The sequence below is a fragment of the Plectrocnemia conspersa genome, unplaced genomic scaffold (genome assembly GCF_051122295.1).
Source record: "Plectrocnemia conspersa isolate PC_06_02 unplaced genomic scaffold, ASM5112229v1 ptg000006l, whole genome shotgun sequence".
Taxonomy (NCBI): domain Eukaryota; kingdom Metazoa; phylum Arthropoda; class Insecta; order Trichoptera; family Polycentropodidae; genus Plectrocnemia; species Plectrocnemia conspersa.
The window spans coordinates 85,000-99,078 of NW_028277170.1; the positions used below are offsets into that span (position 1 = coordinate 85,000).

Consider the following 14,079-nt stretch of genomic DNA (forward strand, 5'->3'; position numbering starts at 1 on the left):
ATTTTAATAAATAAATAAAAAATATAGGTGCAACAAATGTTTTTTTGGTACTAATTTATCAAATCCAGAAACAAGTAATCTCAACATTCTTAACTGACATAAGCGTAGTTTCGAAGTATTACAAATTAACCTGTATAATTATTATTTATAGATTAAGAGCATTATTTTATTTAGACATATGTTTTAATATATTAAATTAATCGACTCAATATAGTTTTGAACAAAAATAGCATCACTAATCGCTAGCTAAAGAATACATATGTTCCACACAGCTCGTAGCAGTGAAGTCAGAAATGCGTGTAGCCAGATGAGTAATGAAACTTTAACTCGAGAAGCATACTACGCAAGTTTTAGTTTGTTACAAAACAAGTTTGTAAGAAATTGTGATTATCAGAAAGTTTAGTTTCGTATGCATACATACACATATATGTATCGTTAGCATATGAAACATTTTCAAGAAAGATCATTTGAATAACAACTCTGATTAATTTCACAGATGTTCAATGGCTCAGTTATGGTTAATTGAACGGTCATTGACGCGTTTACCATATGCATGGCATAACATTAAAGTTTTTTCAACTACACTACTCATTAAATCGTAATTGCTATGGTTCTTATACTATTTATTTGATTTTAATCTCGCGCTTATTCGCACACGCCTTAATTTCGACGGAATCCAATCAGTAGCTCTTAAACATTTACGAAAATATAAATAAATTGTTATGTATAATACACTCGTAAGTTTTAATTAATTAAGAAAATAATCATTGTATATGAATTTATTTTTTGAACATATTTATGGATTTTTTTTATACAAATATATAAAAAATAAACCGGCGTAATGATAAGTATATTCAAGTAGACGTCGTATATACAGATTTTGAGAAGACCTTCGACAAGGTTTGTCATGAGTTATTATTAAAAAAATTGTCGAACCTCGGTTGCTCGGATGATTTAACTCGGTTATTCTCAAGTTATTTGAGCGATCGTAGACAGTTTGTAACCTGTGGTGACCGATTGTCGAAAGAATATTTCATCTCTTCGGGGGTTCTCAAAGGTCCAACCTGGACCCTCTCTTCCTTATATTATTTATTAATGACGTACAATTACAAATTTAAGTTTTCTTCTGTACGCAGATGATTTAAAATTGTATAAATGCATTCGATCTGTTGCGGACTCTTTCTCTCTACATAGTGATTTAGACTATGGAGATGGGCTTTCGTTAACCGTCCGCTCTCTAGTGTCGGAAAGTACCAATCTGTGTCATTTTATCGATCCAGTTCGCCGTCAGTTTATTCCTACGATCTCAGCGGGAACATTTTGACCAGAGAAACTTTCACTAAAGATCTCGGAATCACTTTTGAGAGCAAATGGAGGTTCTCTCTACACATACACGACGTCTGTGATAAATCTTCCAAAATGCTCGGCTTTGTTATGAGGAACGCCTTTCACTTTGACGATCCGTCAGTTATTCGCGTCCTCTATGACACCTTAGTTCGTAGTATTCTTGAATCGGAATCTATAACTTGGAATCCCCTAATAACCAAATATTCCCCTTTAGTGGAAAATAATAAAAAAGGTTTTTAAGATACCTTTTTAAAAGAACATTTGGTTATTATCAGTTTTTATATCTCAGCGGCTTTCTTTTAGGAGCTTTGGGGTTCGATTCGCTGAGTTCTCGCAGAAAGTTGTATGTCGTTAAGCATTTCTTCAAATTATTGAAGGGTGCTGTCGACAATCTAGCTATTCTCGAGAAATCCCAGTTTTGGGTTCCAGAACGTCTTCGAGAATCATGCGTCCTCTTTTGATGGTCGTTGGAGCTAGAACGTCCGCACTTGCCGACTCGCCTTCAGCTGTGGCCATCCGGCTCCTTAATACGCTGGCATTACACATTGACCTGTTTAATGTTAGCTTCGAGGAGCTGGTTCAGTTCGTATCATTTAATTTTGACTTTTTTTTGTGTATATTAAATAATAAAATTATTGTTTTTAACCATCGTGACGCATTGGAATGACCTGTTAGATCACGATGGTCTTAATTTAATTCAAACAAATTAATAAATAAGTAAAATATCGAACGTATTACCATATCGCGTGTTTTAGAGCTAATCTTTTTCTAAATTATGATTAATGATGAAAAGGATAGCTCTCGAACTGACTGTGTTAACGCAAATAGAGTGTAGTTGCGTTATAAGAAAACAACCTATAGTGACTTGCTATCTTTTTTTCAAAATTATGGTGAATGAAAAAATAAAAAAAACGTTACTCTGTTTATAAATATCCTAGAGAAAAAAACAAAAAGATGAAAGTTTTTCTCTAGTAGAAAATTTTTTTTTTTAAATTTTATATCAAATTTTTTTTTTACGGGATATAACGGATTTTATGAATACGATAACTGCGGTGGCTTTAATCATAATGACTAAAAATTAAAATAAATATAGCTTGTAAAAAACATGTCCAAGTTCGTCAGCCATTTTATTTCAAAATGGTGGCTATTAAAATAAAATAGTGTGTCATATCTTCGTTAAATAAACCTAGAGAATATAAGTATAGAAGTCAATAATGTTTTTCATTGGTAGATAAAATAAAAAAATATAATTATTTACATTAATTAATACATAAAAAAAGATGTTTTTATGTATATTCAAATAACAGTTTTCGAGGACATAATAATAACCGTCGTAGTTTTAATCATTTACTTGATGAAAATATAAGAAGTAAAGAGGTCAAAAATGTTCTGTAATGAAAATTTAATTCAGGTTCTGTAAAACACTTTTTTTATATATTTTATTTTCTCATAGATTTTTTATGATGGTGCATTTAAAATTATTTGAGAATATATAGTTATTTTCTTTTAATTATTTTGTAATTAGATAATTATATGGTGACGCACTTAATAGTATCATGCGGTTATAAAATATTATTTGCATTTAATAGTCTTATAATATTATTTATATTTGAAAATATCATGCAAATAAATGGTTTTATAGATTTTTCGTGACGTATTTATAATTAGCCTGAAATCATTAGATAATATTATACGACCCAGTTAAAAGATTTTGATAGAATTTTTGAGTTTGCTTTTAGTTTTTTTACGAAATTATTATAATTTGACGCAATCAGTAATTCTCTATCTTTTAACTTGATTTTTTTTTAAATTCAAATAAGTTTATGATAGGTAATACTAATTTAATGCATATAATTAAGTTTAAGAATATATGTATATGCGTATTCTAAAATTTTGTATTGTCATACATGTGAAGCTTTTCACAGTTTAGATGACTGATTATTTAAAAGCGACTGACCAGATTTGAGTATTTGCTTGTACACATGAAGCAATTGAACCGGTGGCATTTGTCATATGAATTAATAACACTCTACACATTATTATGTATCAAGACCTATTGAAGTTCATTAAAATACTTATATCACAATTTTTTCTTATTTCAGACGATGTCACAGTCCTTTCGGTGGCCACTAACATCACCGAGGGCTACCAGAGGTATTCTCGCTCGGCAAAGGTTTACAACATTCCGATAACTACTTTGGGTCTCGGAACGCAATGGACTGGCGGAAACATGAACTTCGCTGGCGGCGGTCAGAAGATAAATCTTTTGAAAGAAAAGTTGGAGAAGATGAAGAGCGAAGGAGCCAGCGACGAGAAGCTGATCATCTTCACCGATAGGTAACGATTGGCAAAATATAGATTTATGGATATTCAAAAGTATTTTAAATATATTCCTTTCAGCTACGACGTCATGTTCCTTGGACCACTCGAAGATATCGTGAAGAAGTTCAAATCTTTGGTTGACACCAAAGTGTTATTCTCCGCTGAGTATTTCTGTTGGCCTGACGAGTCGTTGGCGACGGAATATCCACCAGTCGAAGGGAAAGGATATCCGTATCTGAACTCAGGAAGTTTCATGGGTATAGTTTTTTCTATGTTATAAGACATTTGCCACAAAAGTATGATGAAAATAAAACGTTGATTTATTAAGATTTTTCTTCTTTTTATTTTTATTTTTTGTCAAAATTATGGATGCTTTAGTTATTGTTTACTTTCATTGCTTTTAAAGACTTTACACAAGCAAATTATTAATGGCATATTTAGAGAAATGTGAAGTTTCTGAGATAGTAAAGATAATAATTTTATAATATAAGATATTATTTTTAAAAACATTTTTTTTAATTTAAGTTTGTGCAATGTCATTAATTTTGAAGCAGCACAATGAGACCCTCTCGATTTTAGCAACTTTTTTAATATATATTTGTAAGGTTATAAATTGATTATGATTTACAATATTTTTTTGTATATATAAATATTTACTTTACCTTCTTTCAAATACCTTACAACTATTTAAAGTAAAAAATTATTAAAAAAGTCAATAGATTAAATGCAATACACATTCAAATAAATTTTGCTATAAAGCGAAAATATTGCTTTTCTACCTTCTAACTAGAGCTAGCTAGTTATTTGGCTTTCTAACAGTAATGTGTTAATTACGGACTCGAATGATATATTGCTGTTCTTTGTACGGACAGGTAAATAACTTTTTTTTGTTAAATTAATGTATATTTAGACTTTTTAGTTGTTTTAAATATTATATATCACCCCATTGATTAATATTATTATTTATAAAATCTCAACATATGGTTCACGGGACATTAAGGTTAAACATAAAATTATATATGCTAACTTAAAGACCATCTAAATAAAAAACTTGTAAAGATTCAGACAAAACCCAATCATTAGTGTTTTTTAAAAAAAAATATTCTATAAATTAATGAACGGTTATTTATTAAATTATTTCATTGCTCAACTTTAATTGTGTATATGTATATGATTATTCTTTATAATATATACTTATTTTTAAGTCTTATATCAACGTTTTAAATTAAGTAAAGACGAGTATTAAATCAACGTTTTATTTTCATCATATCTTTGTGGCAAATGTATATGTATATACATATGCATATTTCTTTTTACAAAATTAATATGACAGGCGTAAGCCCAATGCGTTACAACGGGGTAAAAATCAGTTATAATGAATACCAACAAGTAAATATTAACCACCAGACTAAAAGTCTGGGAATCGGTGGTATCTATATTAATAATTATCAATTATTAGATGTAATATAATTTATAATCAATAAATTTCATTGCAGTTGGGGCCGGGTTTTTAATAATAGCTCATTTTTTATAAATAAAAAAATCGAGTGAGTTTTGGAAAAAATACTATATCTTCAATTAAATATTTGCATCTTTCACGGATAATAAATCATATAATATGTGTTTTATTTGACTTTTTAAGAGAAAAATAAGATAAATTATATTTTTATTTATGTTTTTTATTGTAATTTGTATACTTATATTTGTCAGAATTTAAAATTTTGTAGAGGATAGTTATATATTTATTTATTTATACATTGATTATTTGTAAACATTTTAAAATAAAAATATATAATGGAACAAATCCATATATTGATTTAAAATATTCCGTTGATTTCTTTCTCTAACTCTATTTTATGTTATAGGTCGATTGGGCGAGCTGTATGAAATTTTGTCATTCAAGCCTGTCGCCGACAAAGACGACGACCAACTATACTACACGCAGATTTACCTCAACAAGGAGCTCAGAGAAAAGCTAAAGATGAGGCTCGATCACAAATCGGATATATTCCAAAATATTTATGGTGCCTACGGTAATTTCATTAATTGCTCATATCATATGGTCTTATGATCTTTTATTCAATTCTGTCTCACCTAAAGACGACGTTGAGCTGATCGTCAACGATAGCATACCGTTTCCTTACATCAAGAATGTTCTGCACGACACCAATCCTATTGTGCTGCACGGAAACGGACCATCGAAGACCCACTTCAATTCCTTGTCCAACTACCTGGCCAAATCTTGGTCTCCGACACTGGGATGTACTTCATGTGACGAACGCCGCCAAGCTTTCAACGTTAGTTTTTCATTTTAATAAATTTAGAGAAAATTTACATTATTTTTTTTGTATTTTTAGAATCAAAATGCCCCATCAGTATTATTGACAATTTTTATTGAATATCCGACTCCGTTCATTGAAGAATTCTTCGAGAAAATATTGGCACTCACTTATCCAAAGAAGAAGATGCACGTATTTTTGAGGAACAATGTACCATTCCATACTAACGATTTGAAGCCGTTCTTGGAGAGAAGTGAAGAGTACGCTAGCATCAAGCAAGTTAATCATGAAGATTTTATTGAAGAGGCGCAAGCAAGAAAGTTGGCTTTGTAAGTTATATTTGATATTTATTATTATTTTTTATTTGAATATTACAATTTTACTTAGACATTTTACCCTTTGCACTCGTAATGCATGTCTGATGCACCAACAACTTGGGTTGACAGCTCAGGTTGTGCCTTAGAAGCACTATTTTCATTTATTAAATATAACGTCGATCTTATGTGTATATTTTATATTGCATTCTTTGCAATTCAATAAGATATCTCATAAAAAAAATTATTACCTGTATCAAACTTGTTTTTAAAATGGGTTTTCCTAGTGCTGAAATTAAAATCCAGATTCAAATGAGAAGACATCCTTCAGGTTGTCGTTGATCAATAAAATTTCATCCGTTTGTTAAATTAATGGTTTTTGTATCTTCTAACATAAGTCTAGAGATCAAAAAGTATGATATATATAGTAATAGGTCCGAAATTAATTTAGTGTTTTAAATAAAATAAAAATATGTAATAACAGTATAGAGAAAAAACCCATAATAAATAAATAAATTATACTATAAATTAATTAAATTGTACTATAGTTAATGAACACTAGTGTTTTTAAATTTCTATTGTGTCTGGGAGTTCAAATTAGTGATTATAATACATGTTGATTCAATAGGTTTTCCTAGATTTTCTTTATCTCGTGGACTAATACCGTGATGAATAATTTAAATAAAATCCAACTAGGTCATAAATAGTGGCATCTATCGACTGTAAGCTATGATATTGTTTACAGTTTATAATTAATAAAATAGATTTCACTGATTTACAGACTTGGTTTCAATCTAGTGTCTCACTATTTAGTAGTTGTTGACTGTGCTTACTCGGTTGTATCGGGCTAACGCCTATCATATTGCAACGAAGGGTTTAAATATTGAAAATTTAAGATTTACATATTGCAAAAAAATTTAAATCGGTAAAAATAAGTTCATTAATAGATGAACTTATTTTTACAGATTTTTTCATGTTTTGTGTACATTAATTAATATGTTGATTCAATACATATATTCAAGTTATTAATTAAAATTTTCTTTCTACCTACTACAAAATCTATTTCGAGTGCAAAGGGTTAATTGTAGTTTCTGTTATGTATTATATTGAACATGAATTGGGAATTGAGGCCGTTTGAAGTGAAAAAGCAAATCTGGTAATAAACATATAGCCAAATCGCCTCAATCACATATGCATATTTTCAATGCCTCTGAAAAATAAATAATCCATTTGGATTAGAGAATCTTCAGAAATTAACTGTGCGAATATACCTCATTTTCACATTGACCCTTATTTGGTTGCTGAAATAAGATATTTCAGCTTTTGATATTTTGTTAAGAATTGTCAAATCTGAAATCATTAATGAAGAAAGAATCGTATACATTTTTAACTGGTCTGTAGAAGGAAAATAACATCTTTTCTAATTATATTATTTATGTATATGTACGTCGATTTTTAAGCAACCAAAGGGATAGTGTTCTAAAACTTTAAAATTAAAATTGCTTAGGCTATTAAAAATATTTTGCATATAAATATTGCGATTACTAGTTCTACTGGCCAATTATGCAATGGCTGAAAACAGTTACGCTTTTATCATATGCAATAGTACAAACGAGTGACATTGCTCCAGCAATCGAGAGCTGGGAACGCAAACAGTGTTCTAGTTTGCATCCACTACTGGGTATCTGTATTTTTATATATAATTCACTTTTAACTGAAAAGGTTAATATCGCACCGCCATTGTTACGTACATACTATTGTTTTTAAGGTAGTGTTGACTGCAAATTTGCAACTGCGAGTTTTGAGCGAGATTGAACTTAAAATAGTAGCACTCATATGTTAGCACGGACATGTCATTTCATGATTATTTATAATTTATGTAAAAATATATCTTTACCTCACTTGCTGTAAATTTGGCCTTGAACATTGCAGATAATTAGAAATATGCATGCACATCTGCACCTGAATTATTATTTTGTTAGGAGAATGGATTACAATGCATTTAAATTAGCAGTGAATGTCTAATTGGGTTTTTATATTTAAAAATAATTTAAAATTACACGTTGCACAAACTTAGGCAAATATAAACAACCAATCAGAGGCCAGCGTTTAATAGCTTTTGACAGAAAGTTGTAAGGCAATTAGTTATAATGAAATATATTGTAGATTCTTATGATTTTTCAAGTACTGTCTTTTGTATTTTTGTATGGAATATCTATAGTTATTTATTATATTATAACATTACTTCTTATATTAAAAATATATAATGCATTTTTCAGATACCACTGTATAGTGAAGAAGTGCGACTACGTATTCGTGATTGACTCTATAGCTCATTTGGATAACGTCGATACCCTCATAGAAATGATGAACACAAACGTTCCAGTTGTGGCTCCGATGCTCGCCAGACCCGGCAAGTCATGGTCCAACTTCTGGGGCAACTTGACCAGAGACGGATTCTACTCGCGCTCCTACGACTACATGGACATCGTACACTTAGTCAGGAGGTCAGTTGTCTTGAAAATGATATGTGTGGTTATATGTAGATAGTATTTATTATATATTCAAAACATTACAATGTTTGCAAAAACACCATTGTAATAAATCATCGAGTATGTATATTTATTTATAAAAATAATGATATCAAGCGATCAATCGAACGCAATGGAGAAGTCGGTCTTGAATGAGCGTCTGTCTATGGAGTACATGTTGTCCGCAGTGCATTCGTATACTCCAGCGTCCATCTGAGTAGCTGGATCGATCTCTATCTTGGATTTTACCTTGTCTTTCCCCATCCGCCATTCGTGCACCTGACGGTATAATTATTTGTAAAATATTTGAGGGAGCGTAAAGGCAGTATTCCAATTATTTCATTAATATAAGAAAGAGATGAAAGTTGCGTTACTCTCGTTTGCTCCCCTTTACAAGTCAAGTAATGTATTTATGCTTGATATCATCGTTTTTTTTTTGTACATACATACATTTATCAATATAAATACTATTTATGTGTTTATATTTCAATGCAATTCTCAGAAAATATATTTTATTGTTATTTATATTTTTAAGTGTGCATTTCAATCATTCGATACTCACGTGTAGATACAGGTGGGAGAATATCTCGATGCCGTCCTTAAACCATGTGATGTGAGGTCTCGGAGATCCTCTGGCGACGCACAAGAATGCTATTTTGTGTCCCAGGACGTATTCATAATCAAAATGCGACGCCAACAATATCTTTGCTCCCTGCAATTTACACAAATGCGTATTGTGGATATAACTTTAAGGTTATGTTTTCATTGCTAACGCATACAGAACGCAGATTCGCAACGCTCATTCGGCATTGATGAAACGCTTGTGCAAAAAAATATCCATAACTTGTCGATCACTCACATTGTTATTATTGTAATACTGATCCGAATCGGTGTCTCTATACTTTCCTGTGATTGGAAGACCGATTTGTACCTGAAATAAGGTTACAACGTGTTACAAGATGGTTTATACTGTATTACTAGATTGAATCAGCATGTGTATTATTTAGGTCAAAGTGCCAACGATCGATGTAATAATGTACGTACCCTCGATTTGGTTTTGCTGATCTTCCTACCCCTCCTGGCGAGCACTCCATTGTTCGTCAGCAAAATCATTGCTGCGCATAGCACAATCACGGCTCCGGACACCCTCATTTTCTGCCTCGGTCTCGCAAACAAAGCCCAAAATTCAGGTGTTTGGCTGTATTGGAAAATTACGCTAGCCTCCTCTAGTATTTAAATATGTATATATATATTTATATATATATATGTATATACGTTTTGATTGGAGCTCAGACTAGTGCCGGACGATAAATGGGAATCATCCGTGTCATCGCGTTGCTCTGTGCCGCGATTGGGGCTTTCGGCTAACTAGACCGTTGATTATATCGTTTCGAAGCGGGAGGGTCACTGATGAATAACCTTTGTCACTGTTGTCGGATACCCTAATACGTTTATATAATGGCACACAGCGGCGTCTATGTGTCTGTGCCGTCGTTGTTACGATTTATTTATACAAAACAAATTAGGCAATCTAGGTACGTTATTATGAAACGTACAACTATGGCATTAGATTATAAGACTAAACTCTCTTTGGAAATCTCCTATCCGAATTTCTAAGGAAAAACGACACTTATATTCAAGTTCAAAATACTATAATGTCACATCATTATTATCAGCCATTTAAAAGAACTGAACTTTTGCCACCCTTGAAGATGACTCAAAAGTATGAGTTTCATATAGAAATTAATTAAGTGTAGTAGTATGTCTTAAACCATTTGTTGCTAAACCATTAAATAAAAAAATATATGTTCGAAAAAATTGTTATTTTCCCCTGAAGCAAATATTCTACAGCCCATTAAAAATCAATCTGACTCTTTCTTCAATGCTGGACGTCGAATGCAATTCTCGACAAAGTAGCAAAAGCCGATACATGAGATTTTGGCAATATAAGGATTTTTTTATATTTTGCATATGCACTAGTTGAAAAAGTGACATCATTCAATTTAGGATTCTAAATTCTAGATGGACAAGCTTTTGTTACACTAATTTTGAAAGATACTCAAAAAATTAATTTAATGTATTGATTTCCTAATACCTCATTCACTGTATCTATTGATAAAAATAACTAGAAAGGGATAATTTTAATAGTATAAGGTTTATTTATATACAACTTAGAAATTTGTGTGTAGCTGTGCTAAAACTACTCAACCGATTCAAAAAAGCTTGCAGTAAAGTTTAAAAAATATTACCCTTTGATTGCTGATATAAATATAGTTGTATTCCATATGAAAAAATTCTATTTTTACTTAAAAAAACCCATTAAAAATGTATCTGATTCTTTCTTCAATGCTGACAATAGATTCGAAATTTTCGTCAAGTAACAAAAGTCGATGTATCAGATTTCGGCTACTAAAGGGTTAATCTAATTATAGAAATTATATAATTTTAAAATTTAATTATTTTTATATTTTTTCAATAAAAGAATACCACACTTTTAAAAGTGTAAATAATTTTAGAATCCGATTGATTTATTTATTGTTTTTTTTTAAATTTTATTTTATAGAGCAATGCATTGATTTTCATTCTTTGTTATTTATTACTTACTAGTGAGAAATCTGTCAATACGTACAGTTGTTATGCAATCTTGGTTCATGACATAAAATTGAGAAGCATTAATCTCTCAATTCCTTATTATGGCTTATTTATTCCCATAGTGAAGGCAATGCGAGTTGAGTTCATAATCAACCATATTTCATTGCACAGTTTTGCTGGATTAAAATTCGATAATAGGTCTACCAACCTTTTTTGGGTTAGTTTATATGTGATAATCTAATAATAAAATGAACGTTATGCAATTGGTATTATCTCTTGAATTTAGTGCTTAGATATGTAGTGAGAAATTTAACGATTTTTGTTGCATTATTTTCATTTGCTACATCACATATAGGTGATTTGCAAGCTTAGTTCATAAAATAAAATTGTCAATGAGAGAAGCATTAATTTCTCAAGTCAATTTTCTGTTATACTGAACAAGTCTCTGCGGTTTATTTATTGCCACACAAGGCGAATTGAGATGTGAAGTCACTTATAGCAAAAAGACAAATATGGTAATACATAAACGTGTCAGTGAGGATTGTTGTTTATATTATATGTGTTAAATGCCTTATAAATCAACCATATTCCATTGCAATTTTGCTCTATTGATTTTTTTAGTAGAAATAATAATCAGTCTTAGTTGAGTTGTTTGTACTGTGGTAATCAATTTGAATTCAGAGTATTTATAGATAACTTCTAGCTTCTTTATCATTATCTTGTCAATAAAATAAATGTTCTGTATTATTTATATATTTATTATAAAATAAAAGTATTCGATATGTAGGGCTCGAAGAATAATATTTATAATATAATTCATAACTTTACTTTGAAATAATATATATGACCTATGTTTGATATTGTACAAAAAAAATGTTATACGTAGAGACGACTTCAAAATTTGCAATCTCTACTTCGAGAATATTGTCACAAATGATTGTGTCTAGTTAAAGTGTGATATATTGCCATATTACGCCATGATTGGGTCGCTGTTAACAAAAATTGCCAACCACCAATGTCTTTTGACAATTGACTAAATCAAATCAATCAGATATTGCGGTGCTTACTCAAAAATTGGCATATACAGAAAACTTTTTAAATAAGGTGTACTTTTTATGCAGTATTATTACTTTGTATTTATATAAAAAAATAAGTTTAGAGACCCTATAATTATCTTTTATTGTATTTTATATAACGATAATCTATTTTTATTTTTTGTTATTCATTATACGCATATAATCAAAACTGGTTAATTATGCACAAATAGCGAAGGCACACTGAGCATATTTGAAGTACTTATTTTAGTATTCATATAAAAATATATATTTTTTTAAGATTTATTTTATATTAGTGCGACGAATATATTTTTTGTGAGTTTGTTTTGTCGGACGATGTTGGCTCATTGTACACGTTCAAGTGGCTAACGTAATAGTCGCCGTCGACTTGTTCAATCACGTCTGATCGGTTGGGGTCGACGATTGTTTTATTCCTCGATAATAATGATTGGCTATTCCGAATCAAGTGTCCGTATTGCGAAATTCGCCACTGTTGTTATTGTAAGATACAATTTAGGTTTTCTCTTTTTAGTATTTTATAAAATAAAAATATATAAAAGCGTACATAATTGATTGCCGTTAAGAAAGCTTTCCAATTCCAGTACAAATAAAATACATATCTCGTTGAGAAGTCGGATCTTATTATTTTCTGTTATTAACACTTTGTATATGGGTAAAGATAGTTGTAATTACGTGTGCAGTTGGCTAATAATATCTAATACTCTAAAAATTTGGAAAGAAAAATCAAATAGATTATCATATCAACTTGTTCTTAATTTAATAATTTAAACTCAATTTGAATTAAAATATGACATAATATACCCAGATTTTGCTTTAGTTAAAAAATATCAGTCGAATGTGTTGAAGTGATAAAGTAGATTCCTGTTCTAAATAGAAAATATTTATGACAACATGGGCATAGATTAACGAAATCTAGACATCGCCATATTAAAAAGAAGCACCTTAGTCTCTCGCAATCAATGCGTTAATAATATTGTACCAATTGAAAAACCAATAAAGGGACATAAATCTAGTAGATATTATTTTTACTAGTTGTATATTCATAACACAAATAAATTACAAAGTATTAATTTTATTTTAAATATTTATGAACTTATTGATTATGTTGTATTTACTTTGCAAAACAACTGTACAAAATCTTCTGAAGAGATTTTGCTGCATTAGAATAGTAAACAAGTTGAGTCATTAGTAATATATTAATTATTTTACTCTCGGCTAACCTTACCCTTTTATCTGCAAGCTTATATTTAAGCTTATAAAAAATATATTTGAATATGACTGAAATATTAATAGTATTTTAGATTTAATTTTTTTTATAAATAATAAAATATGTAATGTGACTAAAAGTTAAACCTTATTAGGAAATTTAATAATGCAATTATTTTAAGTCTAAAGTATATAATTATTTATAAAAAACTTAAAATCCATAAATTTAAATAAAATAGTACAGAGAGTAATATTATTAGTAATAAAAAAAATATTTCGTAAAAAAAATACTTAAAAAAGTTACAAATTATGCTACGAATCAAATTCTAATTTACTAAATAATAATGTTGGAGATAAAAATATTTTTTAATGCATATATACATAGAGAAGTTAAGTATGATGCATAATAATA

The 14,079-nt window shown here is 29.8% G+C and overlaps 2 protein-coding genes across 5 annotated transcripts in view; one reads left to right on the top strand and one right to left on the bottom strand.

The window, feature by feature from the left end:
• Plod (procollagen lysyl hydroxylase) overlaps nucleotides 1–14,079 on the top strand; it is a 40,753-nt gene that overhangs the window by 14,122 nt on the left and 12,552 nt on the right. For 2 of the 4 annotated variants that reach the window (XM_088188512.1, XM_088188514.1), the window contains exons 2-7: nucleotides 3,450–3,684; nucleotides 3,748–3,926; nucleotides 5,535–5,702; nucleotides 5,770–5,966; nucleotides 6,027–6,277; nucleotides 8,542–8,769. In XM_088188512.1, the coding sequence (XP_088044638.1) occupies nucleotides 3,450–3,684; nucleotides 3,748–3,926; nucleotides 5,535–5,702; nucleotides 5,770–5,966; nucleotides 6,027–6,277; nucleotides 8,542–8,769 (1,258 nt within the window). The remainder of the gene's footprint in view (nucleotides 1–3,449; nucleotides 3,685–3,747; nucleotides 3,927–5,534; nucleotides 5,703–5,769; nucleotides 5,967–6,026; nucleotides 6,278–8,541; nucleotides 8,770–14,079) is intronic. The other 2 variants (XM_088188513.1, XM_088188515.1) reach the window with 1 other exon arrangement.
• nkt (noktochor) lies at nucleotides 8,799–10,430 on the bottom strand. The gene is made up of 5 exons (XM_088188518.1): nucleotides 10,069–10,430; nucleotides 9,838–9,991; nucleotides 9,653–9,724; nucleotides 9,356–9,505; nucleotides 8,799–9,072 (listed from the first exon to the last, which is right to left on the bottom strand). Exons 2-5 carry the CDS (start codon nucleotides 9,943–9,945, stop codon nucleotides 8,914–8,916), a joined length of 489 nt encoding a protein of 162 aa, XP_088044644.1. The 5' UTR covers nucleotides 9,946–9,991; nucleotides 10,069–10,430; the 3' UTR covers nucleotides 8,799–8,913.